This window comes from Aphidius gifuensis, linkage group LG4, assembly GCF_014905175.1.
Source record: "Aphidius gifuensis isolate YNYX2018 linkage group LG4, ASM1490517v1, whole genome shotgun sequence".
NCBI classification, from domain to species: Eukaryota; Metazoa; Arthropoda; class Insecta; order Hymenoptera; family Braconidae; genus Aphidius; species Aphidius gifuensis.
The window spans coordinates 15448084-15473564 of NC_057791.1; the positions used below are offsets into that span (position 1 = coordinate 15448084).

The window sequence follows — 25481 nt, forward strand, 5'->3', positions numbered from 1 at the left end:
AAATCGGAAAAAGACGAAAAATTCGGAGAAAATTCGGAGAAATATTATACACCAGAGTAACAATAAATAATTAATTTTATTAATTAATTAATCAAGTTGTTTATCATTATTTATTATTATGTACATGGCATATAGAAAAAAAATTAAATATCAGAAAAGAATTGACCTAAAAAAGTTTTAATACTTTATAATAATAATTAACACTTCAAAGGGCACTAATAAAATTCAAATGACTTAGTTGTTAATATAGTAAAGAGAACTGATTATTAATTTTAAAAAGTTTTTATTATTATCACTCCACGTTGATCGATTAAGGTTAATCCGTCGTTTGCTTTTGTCATCTTGACCTGTTTGTATGACTATAACATATAAAGTCATCCAGTTATGGCTACAGCAGTATTTTTACTTGGTGGTTTTGGTTCTGGTTTTGAAAATAAAAATTGTTGATCCATTGAGAATTTACACTGGTAAACATACAACACCAAAACCAAGACTACGAAGTAAAAATACTGCTTCAGCCATAACTGGATAAGTAGCAGCATCTAGTGTTTCTTGAATTAATTCAATAGCACCACTTGATCCTACTTTTTCACCAATTCAAATGATGCAATTATCATTCTAAAATTTCATACGTACCAGCAACAGTATAACATTTTTTCAAGATAATCCTTACTCTACTGGAAAAACTTTCTGACTTTTTAACTTGTAATAATATAACTTCATACGTATACGTAAATAAATATTATTATAATAATAGTGCTTACTATCTGTAAAAAATCATCATGAATCATTATTTTTTTATTTGAAAAATTCATAATTGAAAATAAAATAAATATAGAATTATTTTACGTTCAGAATAAAGAAAATGAATCTCTAAGTAATGAAAACGATGATAAATTATATAATTATAATTATAATTTATTTTTGTTCTTTGTGTATTAATAAAAAAAAAAAAAAAACATTTTTAGTTTGAATTCAATAAAAGTTGGAAATGAATGTTCTTAACTATTATTGTTTTTTGAGTTTATAAATAAATCTAAACAAAATAATGACAAAAGATGGATTGTAAAATTTCAATGACATTAAAAGTTATTCAACGAATAAGTTCAATCAAAAAGGTATAAAGTTATTTCTCCGAAAAAAAACTAGTTCGGAAAAGACACGAGTTTTTTTTCTTTGGAGGATACGTATACCCTGGAAGAAATATTTCTCCGACTTTTCTCATATTTTTCAACTTTTCTATGCCTCATTAGAGTTTCTGTACCCAAAAAAAGTAATAAAACATATAAAACTTGAAAAGAAAAGATCGAAGAAATTTTCATCGTTTACTGCGAAAAAAAAGAAGGAGAAATTTCTCCACTATACATGTATAGTTCATTTGCGTACAAAATCGGAAAATTTGGAGAAAAGTCGGAGAAATATTATACACCAGGGTAACAATAAATAATTAATTTTATTAATTAATTATTCAAGTTTTTTATTATTATTATTTATTGTTGTACATGGCATATAGAGAGAAATTTAAATATTAAAGAAAAATTGATGGACAAACTAAAATATGATCTTGTTATTAAAAAAAGTATTAGTTACTTACAGTATATTATTATATCTATAGACCTAAAAAGGTTTGAATACTTTATGATGTTGTCTAGTCAATGAAATGATTAGATTGTAAATATTAGATACTGGTCATGAAGTTGATCAGTTTCTGCTGAAATATTAGGTCATCCAGTGATGGCTAGAGCAGTATTTTCACTTGGTGGTTTTGGTTCTGGTTTTGAAAATGGAAAATGTTGATCCATTGAGAATTCATACTGGTAAACATACAAAACCACAACCAAGACCTTCAAGTGAAAATACTGTTCCAGCCATAACTGGATAACTAGCGGCATCAAGTCTTACTTAAATCAATTCAATAGCACCACTTGGTCCTACTTTTTCACCAATTCAAATGATGCAATTATCATTCTAAAATTTCATATCATTCAACTAATAATTATCATATCATTTTTATTAGGAACAATGTATAATCTTTTTTCACGTTAATCCTTACTCTACCGGAAAACTTTCTGACTTGTGCGATCGGTCGTTCGAATATTATTTTTATTTATATTAAAAATGTCAAACTTGACTAATATAATGATCAAAATTTATAATTAGTTTTTTGAATACCTAAAAATATAATAACTATGCATACAATGTAAGTATTCCTATTGTATGGGAATACTGTAAAAGTTGATCCATTTTTTAGATTTATTTATTAATAATAATTGATAATGTTTATAAACATTTTTTTATTTATTGACAAAAAAAAACAAGTTAATTTTTGTTGACAATTTGTAGTCAGTATATTTACTTTTAGATGGCAACGTTATTGTTGTAACTATTTTTTTTTTTTTTTTGTCATTGACATTTTTAATTTGAATATAATATAAAAGTTGGAAATTAATTTTGTCAACTATAATACAGTCTCTTGATTTTATAAATAAATCTAAATAAAATAATGACAAAACACGGATTGTAAAATTGAAATGACATCAAAAATTGTTTAACGAAGAATTTTAATTAAAGATAGACAAACTTATTTCTCCGAAAAAAAAAATAATTTTAGAAAAGACATGAGTTTTTTTTCTGGAGGACACGTATACCCTGGAAGAAATATTTTCTCCGGCTTTTCTCTCCTATTCTTTAACTTTTCTACGGCTCTTTAAAGTTTCTGCACCCAAAAAAACGTAATAAAACATATAAAAATTGGAAAGAAAATATCTGAAAAATTTCCATTGTTTAGTGTCGAAAAAAGGAGAAGAAATTTCTCCACCTTGTGCATAAAATCGGAGATAAGGCAAAAAATTCGGAGAAAAGTCGGAGAAATATTATACACCGGGGTAGCAATAAATAATTAATTTTATTAATTAATTAATTAATCAAGTTTTTTATCATTATTTCTTATTATGTACATGACATATAGAAAGAAATTTACTTTATAACAATAATTAACACTTCAAAAGGTTACTAATGAAATTGAATAACCCGTACATGTATAGTTGTTAATGCACCTATACTTGTATAGTTGTTAATGCGACTTTCAACAAATGTTAAGAATAAAGACGAGTAATAAAGAATACAAAAGAGTATAAGAGCTTATCGATCTGTATGTAGGTGATGTATTAAGTCATCCAGTTATGACTAGAGGAGTATTTTCACTTGGTGGTTTTGGCTCTGGATTTGAAAATGGAAATTGTTAATCCATTGAGAATTCATATCGGTAAACATACAAAACCATGCACAACCAAGACCTTCAAGTGAAAATACTGCTTCAGCCATAACTGGATGACTAGCAGCATCAAATGTTTCTTGAATTAATTCAATAGCACAACTTGGTCCTACTTTTTCACCAATTTGAATGATGCAATTATCATTCTAAAATTTCATATCATTCAACTAATAATTATCATATCATTTTTACCAGCAACAGTATAACATTTTTCCAAGATAATCCTTACTCTATACTGGAAAAACTTTTTGACTTGTGCGATCGATCGTTCAAATATTATTTTTATTTATAATAAAAATTTCAAACTCGACTAATATAATTATTGATTATTTACAGTAGTTTTTTTAACTTGTAATAATATAACTTCATACGTAATAATAGTGCTTACTATCTGCAACAAACCATCATGAATCATTATTTAAAAAAAAATAAATTTCTAAACAATTAATTTATTTACAATTAAGTATACATCTCAATTACCTTCAGCATAAACTTACGAGTAATGGAAAAAAAATCCATTCCAGTAAGTGCTACTTCGTCAATTGCTAATTGATTTTGGAACCACTGAGGCTGTTAAGAAATATTACACATAAAATCAATCATAAATTCAACACAAAGTATGTAAAAACATATTCATCAAACCTCATAATTTGCACTTGATACTGGACAATGAAAAAGAGCAAATAAAATTATTCTACTTTGATGATGAATCCTCGCTGCTGAAAGAGTAACTGCAGCTGTTCTACATACCAAAAACCCAAATGATCCAAAAAAATATATTTCACTTAGCACATCATTATCCACTGGTCTACTAAATGATAAAATTTATCAATTTATTTGAGCAAATAATAATTAAATATACAATAACAAATCCTTACGCAAATCCTTTGAAAAATTGTAAACAAATAAAGTAAAGATTTCCAGCAAATGATAACAAAATCAAAGGTGAAATCACATTGTTTGTTTGTTTAACAAGATCACTAATAATTGTATATTTTTCTCGAATTTCAGGCCAATCAATGTTGCAGTCATTATTTTCTACAACTGATTCAATGACAATTTTATTGAGGCATTTATATTTTTCAGCAAGTCCAGTTGATACCTTCAATAATAAATATTTTATAAATAATCAAAATAAATAGTTTTTAAAACAATAATTAGGTTTAATTAATTTTCATACCAGTATGATAAAAAGATCCGTAAAATTCCAGATAAAAGTTGAGAAAAAAAAAGCAATTCGAATTAAAATTCCCAATGTAATTTGGCTTACAGCTAAAAATATAAATTTATGTTATAAAAAATATTGATTTGATTGATTATTGGATCTTACAATTGTCAAAAAAATAAGAATTAAAATGGAATTTATAAACAGTTAAATAGTTTTGTCCTATTTGGGCGAAATAATCGGACAAGTAATGTCCTCTGATGTCAGTGAAGAGCATCAAGGTGTGTTCTCCAAGAGCCAGCATCAACATAACAGTTGAAATAATTTTAAATTTCCACTGCAATCGTTGGGTGTTGCCATAAAAACTTGAACATTTAATCAATTGATAAGTATTTTTTTTTTTTTTGATTTTTATTTAGGAGAAAAATGACACTAACCTTATGAGTTTTTTCTCAACTTTATACCATTTTTTTTGTAGCTTAATCCAGTTTGATGATTGACAGAAAAATATTAATATTGATGTATTATTTATTCCTAAAAAAATCATTAATGAAACAATATAACCAGTGTTTCCTGAGAAATAAAAAATTAATAATTATATTAATCATTTGTTTGTTGAATTTTTTTTATAAATTGATTTGTTTTGTACCAATTTTATTATGTTGTTTTTGAGTAAGTGAAAATATAACAGTTAGAAAAATAATTCCAAGATATGATATGATAAAAATTGAGTAAAATTTCCACAATGGTTTGATGATGAAAATTAAATTTTCTTGAGAATTTTTTTGGACTTTTATAACCGGCATTATTCCAAAAAATTTGGCTGCTGTGAGAATGGGTTGAATGGCAGTATAGAAGCACTCGGAATTCTGTGGATAAAAAAGATTTAAAATAAAAATTTATACAAGTCGAAAAATATAATATTATTGATCAAAGAAACTCGCGTTTATTTTGTGGCTATTTTGACGCTCAATGTCTAGAAATAAAGTACCAATTGAAGACTCTGATTGTAATTTACAAATAGATAAATTTTGATGGTGTGTAAATATTGGGCTGTCATTTTCAGCTTCACTTGGTTGAATATCAATTGAATTTTTATTTAATATCCTTGACATCTTGCAGTATAGTCTAATTGTTTTTGCAGATTTTATTTTATCAATTTTTTTATTAGTAGTATTTTTACACTGTTAAAAAGTAACATAAATATTAAAATTTAATTCTGAAAAAATTATATCAATGTAACAATTCAAGTAGTCAACAAATATTCTACTAAAAAATTACAATATTACACAAAATTAAATTCACAAAAATTTTAAACCAACACTTGAATTTGTTGTTTTATTAAATTTAGCTGTTCAGGCACTTCAAGTTAACTGCATTAAATTTAAAACTGTATCGTTATTGAGTTCTACCAGAATACTGATCTAAATATATTTTCATTACTCTACATATTATATAAAATAAACAATGATTATTTGAAATCACTCTGACGTACAATTATTTTTTTATTTCCTGGTTTATAAAATCTAATGTATTGATTATCAAAAAATTGCACACGTCATTGTTGTGATTAATAGACAAAACACAAGCCTAAATCAACAGTATATCTATTGTTCTAAGGTTTGATGAAATATCCAGCTCTAAAAATATATTCACTCAAATACAAAATTGATTAAATTAAAATTTCATTTTATTTTTATTTGGTTTATTTTTTTACAAATAAATATTATATATTTTATAAATTAAATATACTTATTTATTTATCAATTTGATGATAAACATTAAAAAAATTAATAAACAATTTTATTTTTATTTAAATTAAATCTTACGACTAATTAAAATTAGAAAAATGTTACTAATTATTTTTTAACTTGTTATATTCTTCTGTACAAATAAAATAAACATAAAATTATTAATAATATTAATTAATTAACAATTAATTATATTAATTTATTGAATAATAAAATGAGTTTTATATTTTCTTATTTTTTAATTGAACTGCTATCTCCAAAATTAATAATAATTTTTGTGAATTTAAATAAACAATCATGTTTTTTAATTTGATTAAAATTTTTACGAAGGCAAAGCCATACGTACACTGAAATAACTCGCAAAAAATAAATAATGTTTATATCTTCTCAACTATTTAAGATAGAAAGTTTCAAATACGCTTAAATTAAAAATATTGAAAATATCTACAACCAAGGATATGAAAGAAAGAATTTTGATTATTAGTTAATTAATTGTTGATAAAAATTGATAATAAAAATATTTTAAATTCGAAATATTAAGAGAATTAAGAACAAATCATGGATGATATTTTTTGCCAGGATGGTTTTTTTGACGGGCTCTACAAGACTAAGATTTTTTTTTTTTATTGTTGCTAAAAATTTGTTAATTAACAAAATATCAAAATAATGGGGAGAATATGGGGATCTCCCTAAATTTTGAGACAATTTAGGGAGAATCTATATTTTATAATAATATCGATTTTAATCATATTAAACCCCTTCATTCAGGTAACCGATTGTATCAAAAAAATAATTTATTTTATTTTTCCTTGTATCTAAATCAGACACAGATAACAAATATACATTTGCTATCTGCAGCATCTTACCCAGGTAGAAGATAGTCACGAAAATTGAGGCAAATGTTACGCTATTCGACGTCGAAACGTAGTAACTCCGAGGCTATATTATAACGAGTTGAAAAAAAAAGTTTAAAAATACAAAAAAATATTGTTTGTTTGTTTATTTATTAAAGTTTCATTAGGAATAAAAATAATATTAATAAATTATAATAAATTGAACAATACGTTTGAGGCAAAATATGGAAAAATGAAAAAAAAAAAATTATTTATTATCAGGAATATAGGAGTTAAAAAGTATTTGATTTCATCTGTAGTTCACCTCCTGTTCTTCCTGTTTTCCTCATATTTTGAAAAAATTAAAAAAACAAATTTATTTTTTAACAGGATCATAGAATGAGGCAAGAGATATTTCATGTAATTTCTGGTTCACTTCCTGTTTTTCCTGTTTTCCCGATATTTTTGAAAAAAATTTTATTTTATGAAAAAAAGTATTATCTATGAGGCAAGTTATACGGTTTAGTCAAATGGAATTAAGCCAGGTATTAGGTATGGAACCAATGAGTCTGAAGCAAAAGACGAATCTGAAAGAAAGAATAAAAAAAAAAAAATTTATGGCTAGAAAAATTGTTCCTTACCTGAACTTGATTTAAATTCTAACAATCTCCATGCTGCTTTTGGATTGATTTCGCTATTATCATGACTCAATACCCATTTATGATTGACGCTTATAATTTCATCTGGATCACCTTTAATAACATTATTTTCAGCATCTCTAATACAAATTATTTGTTGTGATTCAAAACAAATTGTCAAAACAGGTCCATGTTCTTCCATAACTTTGCCAGACAACAAGTCAACATTATCAATATCTAAAAAATTCCATCATCAGCTTTTTTACCAAGTTCAGTTTTACCAGCTTCATCAATAACACCATGTACTTTTTCTTTAAGTGTATCTAGTTTTTCTTTTAATACATCAGAACTTTTACTTGTTTCTGATTTAACAGTATGAAATTTTTGACGTGCTGATTTTAATGCATCTGATTGTTCTAATTTTTCAGTTTCTTCACGAATTTTTTTTAATGATTCTTTCATTTCTTTATTTTTTTGCATTTCTTGTTTCATATTATCTGAAAACTGTGATATAAAATTTGGTCTTCTTGCTTGATGTGAATAGTATTTTGTCTGAAATTTTTTTTTTATCATTAATAATGTTGTTAAACTAATTTATTTATTTATATTTATTTATTTATTACCGTTTTATAAATTGATGATGATGACAATAATACTTGTTGATTTTGAGTAATCGAGAGTGCTCCATTTGAATTAATTAATTTAATCGAATGCATTGTTTCTGAAATTGTGGCGAAATTGGCCCTGCAATTTTTCATGTTTTGATACTGAAAAAAAATTAAATAACATAAAAATATTTATTAATAAAACTAGTTTTAATTCGGCTAAAATATTTCAAATTAAAATTACATTTTTATAACAAGTATTATTGTTTATATTAAATATTATTAAGCTGTTATTTCTGTGTGACTGTAGTCACATGTATACATAACCTCTTGTAAATTAAAAATTCATGACAATTGTATAAAAATTAAATAACAAATTGAACGAATATATCATATTAACGAGATAAATTATTAAGGGTTATTATTATTGTTAATCAAGTATGTGTCTATTGTTATTATTTGATAATATTTACCATTTTTTTGAGGTAATTTAATACTGAATAATTTAAATGTGCCTTGGAAGAAAACAGTGAAATATATACACTCTCAGTTATTGACAAGCAGTCATTTTTTTTTTTTTTTGGCAAACAATAAATTACTATAGTGTAAATAAACAAAAAATAACAAAGTACTAAAATTTATAAATAAATATTTGTTACAAATTATTAATTTATTTTTTAATTTAATTTTATATAGGTATATATATATAAAATATTGTTTAGTTCTAAAAATTTAATTTAATTCACTTTGAAACAATTGAAAAACAACAAACAAATGTTTTTAATTCAATTGAGGATTTTTTAATTTCTTCAAACCAATCCGAGAATAAATCAAATGGATCATCCGATGTAAGATTGATATGACTCAGTCCTGGCATTTTCTATTAAATGATTTTTTGATTTTTTGAATTTTAATATAAAAAGTAAACAATTGTTTTAGAAAATAATTTACTTGATTTCTCGACAAACGTAATCTAGAATGAACTGAGTACCTGATTCATATTGCAACTTATTCAAGATCATAAAAATACAGTCAAGCGCATATGCCCACATTCTCCTATCAGTTAATTCTTTTTCTCTTCTGACTATTACGAAGGTCGGATAGGCGTCGAGTGTTGTTTTATCAATTGTTCTCAATGAAATTTAAGGAAAACAAATAGTTTTTCTTTACAAGAGTAAATGCAATAACAGAATGAATAATTTAAATTAAAATTGAATTTTTTTCAAATCAATAATAAAGTATAATTATTTTTGGTAGTTCATCGAGTGAGCTGATGGTCAAGTCGGCAAGAGCCCTGCTTACAGTGTTTGTGGTCTCGAGTTCGAATAGCATCATAGCGTATTTATAACTTACTTGTGCTTAAGTATTGTCTAGAATGTCTATTTAATCAAACAGTAGACATAGTTTTCTGGTGTTTAGGGCAAATATATTCTAGCATAAAGCATGTGAACTACGCACTTGTTCTATGCCAGGAGATATCTGCCTTAAGCACCTCGGGAAACTCTTTTTATTTTTTTTGAAAAAAAAGATAATGTAACACTAATCCTGAATTAAATTTATTCATAACATAATTTTATACTGCTAAAAGTTTTCATGACGAGGCTGTTTTCAAATATTAAAAAAAATATCATCAATAAATATGAAATTACACAATTTATTAAATTTATTTTTTTTATAATGAAATTAGTTAATTTGAAAATAAATTAGTAAATTATCGTAGTGAAAATTTTTTCTACTCTAATAAAGTATTGTTTTTACAAAGATATTAAGACCAGGATATTTCTAATAACTACGAAAAAATACCTAAAATATCGCGATTTAAAAAATGGGATCGTCTTTCTCACTCACACATGTTTTATCTATCCCTTTCTCATAATTATCGATTACAATTTTCTATGACAACTGTTCTTTTTATAATAGAAAAATTAATACATTTTTTTTATTATTCAAATGTTAACTTTTTTTAATTTTAAATTAAAACAACGGATGAGAAGAAAGCTATAGTAAAAAAGGAATTGATAAGAGGATAAATATAATTTTTTTTTGAATTAAAAATCGAAAAAGTCTATTGATAATTATTTTTTTAAACTCAATTTTCGATTTGATTATTTATTGTGTCATTCTATTGTTTGTTAATGCGATGTTTAATTTATTCAACCAAATCGTATGAAACCAGGATCACACATCATTACTGGACATTTTCCGCATGATATTTTTCTTCCAGTACTTTTTATTTAACACAACAAATGTATTCGGGAACGAACTGAGTACCTGGTATATATTGCAACTTTTTCAAGATCATAAAAATACAGTCAAGCGCATATGCCCACATCTTCTTATCAGTTAATTCTTATTTTCTTTTGACTATTACGAAGGTCGGATAGACGTCGAGTGTTGTTTTATCCATTGTTCTGAATGAAAATTAATGAAAACATATAGTTTTTCTTTACAAGAGTAAATGCAATAACATAATGAATAATTTAAGGGATTTCGTCGATTTTTTAAAACGAAGAGTGAGACAACATTTTTCCTGTGTTTTTTGTCTTTTTCGCACTCATAGAAATATTGTTTTTCTCAAAGTCATCTGCAAGAGGTCTCTAGTGATTTTTCAATAATTCCTCATAAAAATCAATTTTTTCATACTTTAATTATTAATTGTAATAAAACTAAGCTCCAAACCTCTTTTATTTTTTTTCTATACGTTTTGTTTTGTCTCATTTTATAACCCGATAGTTTTTTTTTCACGATGTCATATTGTCGATTAGAGATATTGGTATTTTAATGGACTTTTTTTTGACAAAAATCGCATTCTCCATAAGAGCCCATGTTAAAAGTTGTCAACTTTGAAAATTAATAAAAAAATAAAGAGCTTCCAAACAATTACCAAAAAATTACATAAAATGTATTAGTATTTCAAGAATCTATTGTATAAATTTCAAAGCATTCTCATATTCGGAAAAAAATCGACGAATTTTTTTCAAATCAATAATAAAGTATAATTATTTTTGATAGTTCATCGAGAGTGAGCTGATGGTCAAGTCGGCAAGAGCCCTGCCTACAGTGCTTGTGGTCTTGAGTTCAAATTTATTATAGGACACTTATTATACTTTGTATGTATAAAATAAATCTATGTCTGAAACGCCAACGGCCCAGCGCATAATGTGCGTAGAGTTTCATCTATGTTCCGGTAATTAGGGCAAATATAATCTAGCATAGAGCATGTGAACTACGCACTTGTTCTATGCCAGGAGATATCTGCCTTAAACACCGCGGGTACCTCTTTTTATTTTTTTTGAAAAAAAAGATAATGTAACACTAATCCTGAATTAAATTTATTCATAATATAATTTTATACTGCTAAAAGTTCTCATGACGAGGCTGTTTTCAAATATTTTTTGAATTTTTTAAACAAAAATATCATCAATAAATATGAAATTACACAATTTATTAAATTTATTTTTTTTATAATGAAATTAGTTAATTTAAAAATAAATTAGTAAATTATCGTAGTGAAAATTTTTTTGCGACTCTAATAAACTATATTGTTTTTACAAGGATATTAAGACCAGGATATTTCTAATAACTACGAAAAAATACCTAAAATATCGCGATTTAAAGAATGGGATCGTCTTTCTCACTCCCACATGTTTTATCTATCCCTTCCTCATAATTATCGATTACAATTTTCTATGACAACTGTTCTTTTTATAATAGAATAAAATAAATATATCTACAAACTAGAACTACGCAGCTAAAAACTCAATAGCTTTAATGAAAACTGTCCTTTTAATTTTTATTATTTTTACTTTTATTTTGACACAGTTAATTGATTTTTTTGTAGTGAATAAAAATAAATAATTGTAATCAATTGTAATGCAATATGTAAAACAAGAGAATTATTGTAATTTATTATTTTTGTGGCAGGCCCAATAATTGGTTTTTAACCAGCTGGGTTAATAAAGATTATTATTATTATTATTTTCTTTATCATACATAATCTACGAGAGATCTATAAAATTATAAATATATGTACAATCAAACTTGAACTAGAAGTTTAAACGTTTTCTTTTTTGTTCTAATCTTATACTTTATCAAAAAAGAAAATTAAATGCTCATTGATATTACGTTTATTTATTTTTATTTTTACATGTTATCTTCATAGTTCATTATCATGAAAATACTATTTAAAAAAATGTATATTTTATAAAATATAGAAATAATAATTTTCTACAAAATTTTATATCAAAAAATAATAATTGACATTTTTTTATATTTTTAGAAAAATTAATTTTTTTATCGACTTGTTTTCAACAAGTTTTAAGTATTTTTTATGATTTTTTTTTATCATTACTCACAGTATCAATCACAATGATAATTATATTAATACGTTTTTTCAATCACGCTGATTTTGTTTTGCGATAAATCTAAATTTGTGCAATTGAAATCAGTAAAAATAATATTTTTTACGGAGGCGAAGCCATACGTATATATTGCAATCACTCGCAAAAAATAAATAATATTTATATCTTTTAATCTATTTATTATTTAAGATAGGAAAGTTCCAAATAGGCTTAAATTAAAAATATTGAAAATATCTATATCTATTTAAACAATAGTATATCTATTGTTCTAAGGTTTGATGAAATATCCAGCTCTAAAAATATATACACTCGCAAATACAAAATTGATTAAATTAGAAATTCATTTTATTTTTATTTGAATTATTTTTTCAAAATAAATATTATATATTTTATCAATTAAATATACTTATTTATTTATCAATTTGATAATAAACATTAAAAAAATTAATAAACAATTTTCTTTTTATTTAAATTAAATATTACGACTAATTAAAATTAATAATATTAATAAATTATAATAAATTGAACAATACGTTTGAGGCAAAATATGGAAAGAAGGAAAAAAAATAATTATTTATTATCAGGAATATAGGAGTTAAAAGGTATTTGATTTTATCTATAGTTCACCTCCTGTCCTTCCTGTCTTTTTGATATTTCAAATATTTCAAAAATAAATTTATTTTTTATCAGGAATATAGAAGAAGTTAAGAGGTATTTGATTTCACTTATAGTTCACCTTCTATCCTTCCTGTTTTCCTGATATTTTGAAAAAATTAAAAAATAAATTTTATTTTTCAAAAAAAAATTAAAAAAACAAATATATTTTTTAACAGGATCATAGAATGAGGCAAGAGGTATTTTATGTAATTTCTGGTTCACCTCCTGTTTTTCCTGTTTTCCCGATATTTAAAAAAAAAATTTTATTTCGTGAAAAAAAAAGTAGAACACATGAGGCAAGTCATACGGTTTAGTTAACTAAAAATAAGCCAAGTATTAAGTATGGAATTATTTCGTCTAGGGCACAATCTGAAAGAATAAAAAAAAAAAATAGAAGAAATAAAAAAAAAAAAATTAGGGCTAGAAAAATTGTTCCTTACTATACGTGGACTTGATTTAAATTTTAACAATCTCCATGCTGCTTTTGGATTCATTTCGCTATTATCATGACACAATACCCATTTATGATCGACTCTTATAGCTTTATCTGGATCACCTTCAATAACATTATTTTTAGCATCTCTAATACAAAGTGTTTGTTGTGTTTGAAAATCAATTTTGAAAACAGGTCCATGTCCTTCCATAACTTCGCAAGACCAACATTCAACATTATCAATATCTAAAAAATTCCAAAATAATTAATTAAATTATAGCTATATCAATATAAAATATAAATACATTACCTAAAATTTTATTATCCAATTTATATCCTAATTTTTTAGCTTTTAAAAGTGGCTGTGCAATTGTATGGTATGATGATTCATGACACCAATCTTTCAAAATTTCTAATTCACCTCTCATCATTGCTTCTAATATATTTGGAATAATATCTGCTCGACAATCATGTAAAAATTGTGTTCTATCAAAGCTTGGATTTGTCTTACGTATTTCAGTAAGTGTTTTTGATAATTCACTATCTCCAAATAAACCACCCATAACATTTTTTACGTCATCAGTAATTAATCTTGATACATGTATCAATAGATTTTCTGATGTATCATATTTAATTTTCCAATCAAGCATCTTATTAACATATGGATTATTATTTTTAAAATCTTCCCATTGTTTATAAAATTTTGAATCTTTATGCAACTCAACACCAGCTGCATCATTATTAACTTCATATATTTTTTCATCAGCTTCAATTATTTCTTTACGTTTACGTAATTTTTTTAATGGTGTATAAACACGTCCTCGTAAATAATGATCATTGTCAATTTTATTAAGTATAACTTCAGCCATGCTGGATATTTTTTTATATCCATTTGTTTTACTAAATGATTGAGTTTTTTCATTAATAATTGTTGATGCAGTATCCATTGCTGTTTTTGTTGAATCATCAGCTTTTTTACCAAGTTCAGTTTTACCAGCTTCATCAATAACACCTTGTACTTTTTCTTTAAGTGTATCTAGTTTTTCTTTTAATACATCAGAACTTTTACTTGTTTCTGATTCAACAGTATGAAATTTTTGACGTGCTGATTTTAATGCATCTGATTGTTCTAATTTTTCAGTTTCTTCACGAATTTTTTTTAATGATTCTTTCATTTCTTTATTTTTTTGCATTTCTTGTTTCATATTATCTGAAAATTGTGATATAAAATTTGGTCTTCTTGCTTGATTTGAATAGTATCTTGTCTGAAATTTTTTTTTTATCATTAATAATGTTGTTAAACTAATTTATTTATTTATATTTATTTATTTATTACCGTTTTATAAATTGATGATGATGATAATAATACTTGTTGATTTTGAGTGATCGAGAGTGCTCCATTTGAATTAATTAATTTAATCGAATGCATTGTTTCTGAAATTGTGGCGAAATTGGCCCTGCAATTTTTCATGTTTTGATACTGAAAAAAAATTAAATAACATAAAAATATTTATTAATAAAACTAGTTTTAATTCGGCTAAAATATTTCAAATTAAAATTACATTTTTATAACAAGTATTATTGTTTATATTAAATATTATTAAGCTGTTTTTTTCGTGTGACTGTAGTCACATGTATACATAACCTCTTGAAAATTAAAAATTCATGACAATTGTATAAAAATTAAATAACAAATTGAACGAATACATTATTAAGGGTTATTTCTATTGTTAATCAAGTATGTGTCTATTGTTATTAATTAATAATATTTACGATTTTTTTTAGGTGATTTATTACCGAATCCGTACAAGACTTGTTTTATAAGATTTTTTTTTTGTTTTTATTGTTGCTATAAATTTAAATTTTTTTTTCTCATTGGTTGCTCTATATTTTTCACCTTAACGCTGCTTAACGCCATCTATGACAAGCACAGTTTCAGTCTCCATTTTTATTACACACACACACGCACATGATTTATATATTTAAATTATTATGATTATTTTAAACAATTATCAAAATGATTAATTGCTCTGACAATTATCAGTCGATAAATTTTAATATTTATTCAGAGCAAGTATTTATTTGTCGTTGATAAACATCTAGTTTGAGTAAAAACGCACCTTGAGTATACAGTCTAAAGAGAAAGCAAGAGAGAGAGGGAGAAGGAGAGAGAGAGAATGAGGCATGTGTTCGTGTTGTTGGTTGAACCACTGGCTCCGGCAGTCGGTGGTCTAACGCGCGCCGGTGCAGGTCAGTCCATTGATCAATCTTCCTGTGTGGTCAAAGTTAATTTTTTCGCAACCAAAATTCGCCAATAACTCCAAAAAAAAAAAATCATTAATAAACAATTAAATAATCTTAATAAATATAAAAATTATTTCAAATATTAACTTGACAATTAAATTTGAATGCAAAAAAAAAGAAAAAAAAAATTTGCAAAAATGACTGAAAGTAACCTTGAAATAGTGAATTATTTTGTTGATAATTTGGAGTAAAAAAAATTTCATACATTTCACATAAATAAATAAATAAAAGTGTATAAAATAGTTGAATAATTTTAACAACATTGTGTAAATTTAGTGTTTAGTTTTTCAAATAAAAAGTGAAATTTTCGTATGCAAATTTTTTTGCTTACGAGAATTTAAAGTAAAATATTTGTTATGACTGTGTTGTTTCCATCGTTGATAACTAGTAATAAGAAGAATGATAATAATAATATTAAGTGGTTATTGAATGTTACAAATAATAATCAACAAAATCAAGATAATTTTAGTGAATGGTGTTGGAGTAATAAGTACAGTCAAGGGGATCAAATACAGGGACTGGTGGTTGGTGGTAATTTGACAACCGCTACCACCACCAACCCCATCATGCCTCGGGCTATGTCGGCAAGACGTGGTTTGCAAGCAATTGGACTTATTCTTTTGACTGCTTATGCTACTATATTACTTTATCAAGCAGTTGTTGTACCTCGCCAGGTGAGAAATAAATTTTAAAATTATCATTTTTGCATATTTATCTTTTTTATGACTAACATGATGATGATTTAATTTTTAGTGGCCAGAGAACAATGAAATTGAAGTTGGTGCTATGAATAATTTTGATGTTGATGCATCAGAAATACAAAAAACAATTATTGATGAAATACCAGTTACTCCGTCAGTTGCAACAGCAACAATGGCACCATTTTCAACTGATCTCAATGATGTCTTTATCAGTGTCAAGACAACAAAACATTATCACTATTCACGTTTACCATCTATCATTGCCACGTGGTTTCAACATGCCAAAGATCAGGTTTGTTTATCTTTCTTATTTTTTTTCATTGATTTTTAGTTTTTCTTTTTGTGATAATTTTATGTAAATTGTTGTTGTTGATTTTGTTGTGACAGGGTAAGGTGGTTTTTTAATTAATTAATTTACTTGGTTTAATTAGAAAATTTTTATATTAATGAAATGTGAGAATATGGGATTTTTAATTATAAAATATTAGTTGCATATTATTTATACGGATGTGAACCCGGACTTGGTTTTTTTTCTTTTTTTTTGCATGATGTATACACTTTACAGTTGTTAATGATCATGATGATGATATTATTATCTCGCTTTGGCTAATTGCGCGCATTGTGAGCACCTCACTGTTGGTGGTATAAACATTTTTAAAAAAATAATAAGACAACAACAATCCTTTCTGGAATCTTCAAATGAAAAGAAACAGTTTGTTGGTTTTTTTTCTTGAGTAGCTTCTTTTTTTTTTTTTTAGTGAATATATATTTTTAAACCTGAGAAAATAATTAAGCCTGGGAACTGAGACATATTGTAGAAATGAAAAAAGAAAAAAACAATATAGTAATAATGACACGTAGTAGCTGTGAATTATACAAGTTTTAATTTTGATTGGCGAATCTTTTGTATTCAAAGTAAGTTCTGCTTGCGTGTTGCAATTCGATTTGATGGTGAATTGGATATTGTGTTGTTTATGAGTTATAGCGTCTTGCATATACGATCATGTTTCGGTATCATCGTTTTTTTTTTTTTTCTCAGAAATATTATATTTATATTTTGAATTTTTATGTTTACATTGAACATGAATCTATAGATAGTTAAATATTTATACAGCGAGATAAATTAACAATCAATTTATTTAATTGGAATTGATAATCAATTGACATTAGTTGTTGAAAAGTTCATTGACTCATTATTGCACTGAACAGTTGAAAAAATAATAAAATAGAACGTTTTATGATTGCGTTTTAAAGATTCCAAATGATTTGAAATAATTTTGCAATCTTGAAATTATCTATGATATCAAATGGTATCACTCATACCTTGAATAAACATAAAGCTATCAATAACGAAATATATTTAACAATATAAAATAATTAATAATTAATTATATCAATTTATTTAATAATAAAATTAAATGAATTTTTTGTTTTTTACATTCATTTTTATATGAAAAAAAAATTGATACAAAAGTAATAATAATTTTTAATAATTTGGATAAATTATTTTAAATAATCATCAAGGTATTTTGATAAATATAAACAAATTTATTTCATTAAAAATCAAGTTTTTATTTTTACTTATAAATACTAGCTTCAAGTACAAGTACATCAGCTGTAACTAAAGTCATCAAAATAGTCATAAAAAATTTCATAATTATAATCATAAATAAGACTAAAAAAAAGGGGTTATTATTAATTAGTAAATTTACAGTCCGAGATATGTATGAATGGATTTTATTCATAAATGATTTCTAATCTCTTGATCATTAATGTCGATTAGGTTTTGTGATGTTTCAATGAAATTATTTCAAATTGAAGCAAGAATTTCTCATATAATTTGATATTGGAGAATAATATAATTTGCGGGGTAAGCAGCGAGTCAGAGTCTACCATTACTATGACTGACTCGGTTTGAATAAAACCGCAAACCTCCAATTTTCTCTCTTGGGTCCTTTGGTTGTTTAACTCTTGAAGAATAAAATGAGAAATATTTGTTTGAGCTTAGGTCACATTTATATATGTGTGTGTCTGTGCAAAAGATAATTGCAAGACCAATTGTTTTATTTAGTCGTATGAGTAGGAGTCTCGAAGATCCTCAATTATTTCTCTTTCTCTCTGTCCATGTAATCTTTATAATAATTTTTTTCTTTTAATTTTTTTTTATTCATTATTAACCTACTTTTATTTATTCAATTTTTTTAATTTTCAAACATCAATTTCATGTGATAAAGCTGAGCCAACGAGTGTGTAAAAAAAATAAAATTAATGAAAACTTTTTTAAATATTAGTGGAAAAAAAAGAAGGATCAATTAATTAGCTGAATGTCCTTTTATGCATTTTTATATAAAGAGATTTATCTTTTGATTTTTAATTAACATATTTTATTAGTTTGAAAAAAATAAATAATAAGAAAGTTAGGGTCAGTGTGATCACACGCAGGTACATTCTATTTAAACTACATCTTCGTGTTTCTATACAAAAGTCATTGTCCTGATAAATGTTATCATTAAAATTATTAAGTATTATTATTTTACAATGACTTGAGTTTTTTTATTCAATTGTCAATGGTCTTTTTATGTTAAATAAAAATTATCTTACAGAATTTTATTCTTAAATAATTTAAAGGACAATTAAACGCGTAATATTTTTGTCTGACAATTGAACCAATTGACTTGTGACGTTTTTTGGGAATAAATAAAAATGAATTGTGAAAATTTAGTAGCTTGATTCACTTGAAATTTGGTAGTTTTAAATGTCAAAAGTTTAAATAATTTATTTTAAAATAAATACTCAAATAAAGCTGATAAAGAAATTGGCAATTTAAAATATTGTCGAGACAGAGTTAATTATTAATACAATTATCACCATGTTTCGTGATGTCATGTTTATTTTTTTATTTTAATATATAGTTTATTGTTTCAACGAATGATCATGTTATCAGATCAAATTATGCATACCATAGATATTTATACTTAACAAATCATTTTATTTTTTATTTTTTTTTTTGTTATTCAAGTATTTTTAGAGAATATTATTATAATCCAAAGTGCAAATTTTTAAATTGTCAAGTGGTACACCATTAAACAGCCAAGACACTTGATAAAAAGCTCATCGATTGATATTTTTAAAATAACATATAAAAATGTATGAATAAAATCCATTCATACATATCTTGGACTGTAAATTTACTAATTAATAATAACCCCTTTTTTTTAGTCTTATTTATGATTATAATTATGAAATTTTTTATGACTATTTTGATGACTTTAGTTACAGCTGATGTACTTGTACTTGAAGCTAGTATTTATAAGTAAAAATAAAAACTTGATTTTTAATGAAATAAATTTGTTTATATTTATCAAAATACCTTGATGATTATTTAAAATAATTTATCCAAATTATTAAAAATTATTATTACTTTTGTATCAATTTTTTTTTCATATAAAAATGAATGTAAAAAACAAAAAATTCATTTAATTTTATTATTAAATAAATTGATATAATTAATTATTAATTATTTTATATTGTTAAATATATTTCGTTATTGATAGCTTTATGTTTATTCAAGGTATGAGTGATACCATTTGATATCATAGATAATTTCAAGATTGCAAAATTATTTCAAACCATTTGGAATCTTTAAAACGCAATCATAAAACGTTCTATTTTATTATTTTTTCAACTGTTCAGTGCAATAATGAGTCAATGAACTTTTCAACAACCAATGTGCATTGATTATCAATTCCAATTAAATAAATTGATTGTTAATTCATATATTAAATGCCTTTTTCGAGTTCCCAGTTAAGTGTCTTTGTTCTTGTTTTAATTATAAATATTTTTGTCGTATATTATTGCTCATCATATTTTAATATTCAACTCTAAAATGTTTGTTCGTGTTGTGGAACATCTCCGGGTTGTTTTGTTTTCTTTTCATTATATTTTCAACAGCTTGTGTATTATTTTTACCACTCGTTATGTTTTGTCACGATAAATATACTTGCAGGTGTTGTTTGCCTACTTAAGATGTTCTATCATGTTCTATTCAATATAAATGTGTCTTGATTTTTTTGTCTCTCTTGCAACTCTTCAACTGGATATCCAGTGAAAGGGGAGACTCTTGGAAAAGTTGTTCATCATTGTATACACACATATAATATTTAAAACATGGTTCTGCGATAGTTTGATTATCTATGCTTTGGTTAAAAATAAAAAACCACAATAAAAAAATAAAAATAATTATTATTATCCTGTGTGTTATCTTTAGTAAGATATTTTTCAACATAAATTTTTATTTTTTTTCGCTATCTCGAAGACTAAACAAATAATTGTTTAGCAAAAAAAAAAAAAAATTGTAACTCAATATTTTTCATAGAATCAGTTGATAATTCAGCTTTATTTATATTTATTTATTTCTTGTGTTTCAGACTTGGTTTTTTACTGACCGTGATGACCAGTACTTTCAAAATCAAACAAGTAAGTTAATCAGTTAATTTTTAATATTAGAATATTTAAAAAATTAACCATGCTAAATTATTCATAAAAACTTTGAATAAATAACTAAGAAAAATAATTAATAATGACAGTAATCACTTGAAAAAAAAAGTTTAATATTCTTTCTACTATTTAAAACTCGAAATATATATTTAAAATACTTTCTAAATTACAAAAATCGATAAATAAAAATTTTTTCTAAAACAAAATTTATTTAATATAATAAGTTTAAATTCAAATTTAATTCTCATATTTATATCCTTGCTCAATTCAACTATCTAAAATATAATCTTATCTAAAAATTACCCTTAATTTTAGTATTCAAAAAGTAATTATAGCATCTCAATTAAATCCACAAAATAATCAAGTTTAAATATCCAAAGAAATAATTAAATCTCAGCCGATATTTGTTAAATTTTACCTCAAAAAAATTCTGTTTTACTTGACAAATAAATATGTCAATATAAAAATAAAAATTTGCAATATTATAAATGTATAATGTAGAACATAAAAGAGTTCTTATTATCATTATAAAAAGAAGATTGAGTATGTGATGAATTTACAAGAAGCTTGCCAAAGGCAAAATCTATATTGGCGCCAAACTATATTTATCTGAACATTGATCTTTTTGTCTCTCGAGGGAATACTTTAGTATCAAGTTAATGTCATCATGGTAATAGTTTTAATACACACATTAACAATTTTCATTAAATTATTAATCCATCCATATTTCATCATAATTTATCCAACAATAATTCTCGAATAATTTGATTAAAATTTCATTAAACAATTAACAAAATCATTGGACCAATTAATGTTTTAAAAATCAATTAATTTGTCATTAAAATTAACAATATATTTTCAATAATATTTATAACAAATTAGCAACAAAAATAAAGTCATTAATCAAAATTTTCGTTTGAAAATAAATGAATTTTAATAAAAAAAAAAATATAAAAATAAATCTTCTGAACAAGATTAAATAGATAGATAATAAAAACGGTAAATTTTACTTGCGGGATTAATATTGTAGAGTCAATGCAAAAATTTACTTGGAGGTGCATGAACGTGTCCAAGTTCTATATGATCGCCAAAGGCACGGGTGTGGTCAAGCGGAACGATGTAAAAAAAAAAAAAATATGAAATAATAATAAAAAGTTGTATTGAATAGGCTCATGGTATCACGACCAGGACCATTGTACTCCAACAGAATGCTCATGTTTTGCTATAACATTTTTATATTTTTATTTACTCGTTATATATATTTTTTTTAAATTTTTTTTCGAAGGGACATGATACAGGAATATTATATAACTAGCGTAAAAATTGGAGTAAACAATGAGAGTAAAAAAATATAATAAAAAATATATTTATATATGACATGATAAAGAAAAAAAGTACTCAGTTTTATATACAAGATGATATTATGAGCTGAACAAGATTTTATAAGGGCCGCTAAAATAAAATCAAGAAGAAAATTGTGCGCGCACGCGAACCCTCGGGCACTGTCCGACATTTGACCTTTGCACGCGCAACTGCACCCTTTTGCTTCTTCTTATATATTGAGAATTATTATTTATATTTAATCTTGTCTGGCTTCTTTATCCTTGAATTAAAAAATTTCTTGTTTTTCATCAATTTATTTTGGATTAACAGCTTTATTTTAAATACAATTTTTATACAGGGAAAATAAAATTATTTGATGAATTTTTTTTTTGACATTTTTTGATGGTAAATTAACATTTGAACAAAATTTTTGTATTTATTTTTTTTTAACGTTGAGTTATTGCTTAGGTAAAAGTTAAAATTAAAATAATATTAATTTTTTTTCAAGCTTTTATTCAATTTCGAAATTTACACAAAAAAAAACGAAAAAATTTCGTTTAAATTTTGATAGAAAATTGACATTTAAAACGTAAAAAAAATATTAAATACTCAATTGAAATTTTCAATTGATAAATTGAAATATTTTCGACTAATTTTTCAATTAAAATTTTCAAAAAAAAAATTGTAGATCTATAATTTAACATACAAAAAAAAAATTCGAAATTAAAAAATTTTTTTTTTCTATAAATGTAAGCAGGTATTTTGAGAAAATAAATAAAATATATATAAAAATTGTTGATTAAAAATAAAATAATTCTATGCATGAAAAAATAATAATAAATATTTATTGTTAATATTATTTTTATTATTGGGTATAAATTAATTTGTTTTTTTAAATTACAGATGGTCACATGATAAATACAAAATGTTCTTCATCTCACAATCGTCGAGCCTTGTGTTGCAAAATGTCAGTGGAATTTGATAGATTTCTGGAATCCGGAAAAAAGTAAGTTATAGTTTTTATTTTTTTTAAATAATAATTTAAATTATTAATATTGAAAATATATATTGAAAATTTATTATTTATTCGAGATATTATTACGATCGTTGGTGGTCTCCCGTGTAATTCGAAAAAATATTAAAGTGTCAGTGTGTGCGTGAAATATATTACAAAATTAAAGACAGCATGCGTGAGATGAATCTATAAAACTTGTGCTTTAAATATATATTACGAGAAATGAGTTGAAAGAAAGACAGTAGAAGAAAAAAAAAGAAAAAGTTTGTGTCTCATTTACGCTACGGGCGTTAAATAACTTTCACGAAATGAAATACGTCCCACACACCTTCATACTTAATTCTTTTATTACTAGTTATATATTTTTTTTATCCAGAAAACTTATGGCTAATTAGATAAACTAATTAATACCACCGTGTCTTCACCAAGTTGTCTCAATTTTCAAAAATTATATTAAGTTTTTAAAATATTATATTTAAATTTATTTTTTATATTTGATTTATATTTTTTTGTTGTTGTTTTTCTTCAAAGTCAATTATTAAAATTTACCATACAAATAAGTTGTCATCCTGATGAATTTGATGGAAAAAAAATTAGTTAAAAAAGTCAATTTTTAAAAGCGCGAATGAATTTTGAAGTTATAATATTTATTTTTCGCGCCACAAGGAAATATGTAGCTGAGAAAAATTTACAAATACAAAATTCGTTCCTGCATTGACAGATTAATATTTTCGATTTATTTTTTTTGCAACAACTGGATTAAAATACGAACTAATTCGTGGAATAAATTTCACAAAATTAATCTTTATAATTAACAAGGAAAAGTTAACAATTATTACTAATTATTTTATGTCCATATCTGTAAATGTAAATTTTATTATTTAAAATAACTACTGATTTTTTATTGTTAATTTTCAAGCTAAATTATCGCAACTTATCACAAAAATAAGCCTGAATTCTGTCTAACCTTGTGCAAAAAAAATCAATCGAAAAGGTCAATTGGTAAATGTAGGATCCAATTATTAACTTGTAGCTCTTGATTATTTTCGCCAGCCCGCAGTCCGTAAATGATGAGTCAGTAAAACTAAATATTTTTTACTTTTTAATTATCTTTGGTGTATTCATGTCATCTTTAAATAATTCACTTCTTTAAATTGTTTTTTTTTTTTGCACAAAAATAATACGCGTATATGTATTAAAACATTTTAAACGGAGTAAAAGTGTTTCAAGTGTCACATGCGGGCCACCCTTGCAAGCCCTATCTCATTACCCTTCAAATAAATTATATATTTAATAAAAAAAAAATTCATCAATACATACACAATTTACTCGTATATATTATCCATATATTCAATCGGTTTTTTAATCAAACTTGAGGCTACTTTGATAACTCTGTACCATTTAATTTGTCACAATCTGACGAGAGCAATTCTCTTATAAATAATCTCAGCTTTTCAGCTCCAATTCCATAATAAATTTAAAAAAAAAAATATACATCTGCAGAAAGAAAAAAAAAAAACGAAAAAATATATGTATGTATGTATTTATGAATGCCAGATAGGATGTCTCCAGGCAAGACCGATTAACATATCGAAAACCATCCTATTTTTTTGTACTCGATTTACCAGTTACTTTTTAAACTTCCCAAAGGCAATGTATACATTTGAAATAAGTGTATGTTACACAAAATAAATTTTTATATTCATTCATTTCTATGCTTAAAATTGTATATATTTCATAAAAATACATGTCATAATTTTTTTTTAAACAAGCAAATAACCCAACAAATAATTAAATTTAAAAAAAAATATAATTATAATTTTCGTCGTTCAAATGCATCAATTAAGGTATTATTTTTAGAGCTTTTAATCGATATCAATCTCTGATAATTAGTCAAAATGTTGGAGAATAAAATCAGGATAAT

General features: G+C 24.5%; 3 protein-coding genes across 3 annotated transcripts in view; 1 reads left to right on the top strand and 2 right to left on the bottom strand.

The window, feature by feature from the left end:
• Positions 1-459: 459 nt before the first annotated feature.
• LOC122853945 (gustatory receptor for sugar taste 64f-like) lies at positions 460-5554 on the bottom strand. The gene is made up of 7 exons (XM_044154355.1): positions 5431-5554; positions 4455-4546; positions 4153-4376; positions 3917-4082; positions 3755-3844; positions 3276-3420; positions 460-584 (listed from the first exon to the last, which is right to left on the bottom strand). Exons 1-7 carry the CDS (start codon positions 5552-5554, stop codon positions 460-462), a joined length of 966 nt encoding a protein of 321 aa, XP_044010290.1.
• A 1976-nt stretch (positions 5555-7530) lies between these two features.
• On the bottom strand, positions 7531-15146 carry LOC122853947 (mitochondrial import inner membrane translocase subunit TIM44-like). The gene is made up of 4 exons (XM_044154356.1): positions 15054-15146; positions 14028-14982; positions 7665-7898; positions 7531-7610 (listed from the first exon to the last, which is right to left on the bottom strand). Exons 1-4 carry the CDS (start codon positions 15144-15146, stop codon positions 7546-7548), a joined length of 1347 nt encoding a protein of 448 aa, XP_044010291.1. The 3' UTR covers positions 7531-7545.
• A 789-nt stretch (positions 15147-15935) lies between these two features.
• LOC122855200 (fringe glycosyltransferase) overlaps positions 15936-25481 on the top strand; it is a 40603-nt gene continuing 31057 nt past the window's right edge. Inside the window, exons 1-4 of the mRNA XM_044156391.1 lie at positions 15936-16695; positions 16775-17014; positions 21150-21198; positions 23446-23548. Of these exons, the coding sequence (XP_044012326.1) occupies positions 16378-16695; positions 16775-17014; positions 21150-21198; positions 23446-23548 (710 nt within the window). The 5' untranslated portion in view covers positions 15936-16377. The remainder of the gene's footprint in view (positions 16696-16774; positions 17015-21149; positions 21199-23445; positions 23549-25481) is intronic.

Excerpts from the sequence above, each read along its gene's own strand:
- LOC122853945 (XM_044154355.1), bottom strand. The coding sequence starts at position 5,554 with ATGTCAAGGATATTAAATAAAAATTCAATTGATATTCAACCAAGTGAA. Across the intron at positions 4,083-4,152 it reads CAATTTTTCAAAGGATTTGC|ACCAGTGGATAATGATGTGC; the intron begins GTAAGGATTTGT and ends ATCATTTAGTAG. Across the intron at positions 3,421-3,754 it reads CTCGTAAGTTTATGCTGAAG|AATGATAATTGCATCATTCA; the intron begins GTAATTGAGATG and ends ATGAAATTTTAG.
- LOC122853947 (XM_044154356.1), bottom strand. The coding sequence starts at position 15,146 with ATGCATTCGATTAAATTAATTAATTCAAATGGAGCACTCTCGATCACT. Across the intron at positions 14,983-15,053 it reads CATCATCAATTTATAAAACG|ACAAGATACTATTCAAATCA; the intron begins GTAATAAATAAA and ends AAAAAATTTCAG. Across the intron at positions 7,899-14,027 it reads ATTGGATAATAAAATTTTAG|ATATTGATAATGTTGACTTG; the intron begins GTAATGTATTTA and ends GGAATTTTTTAG.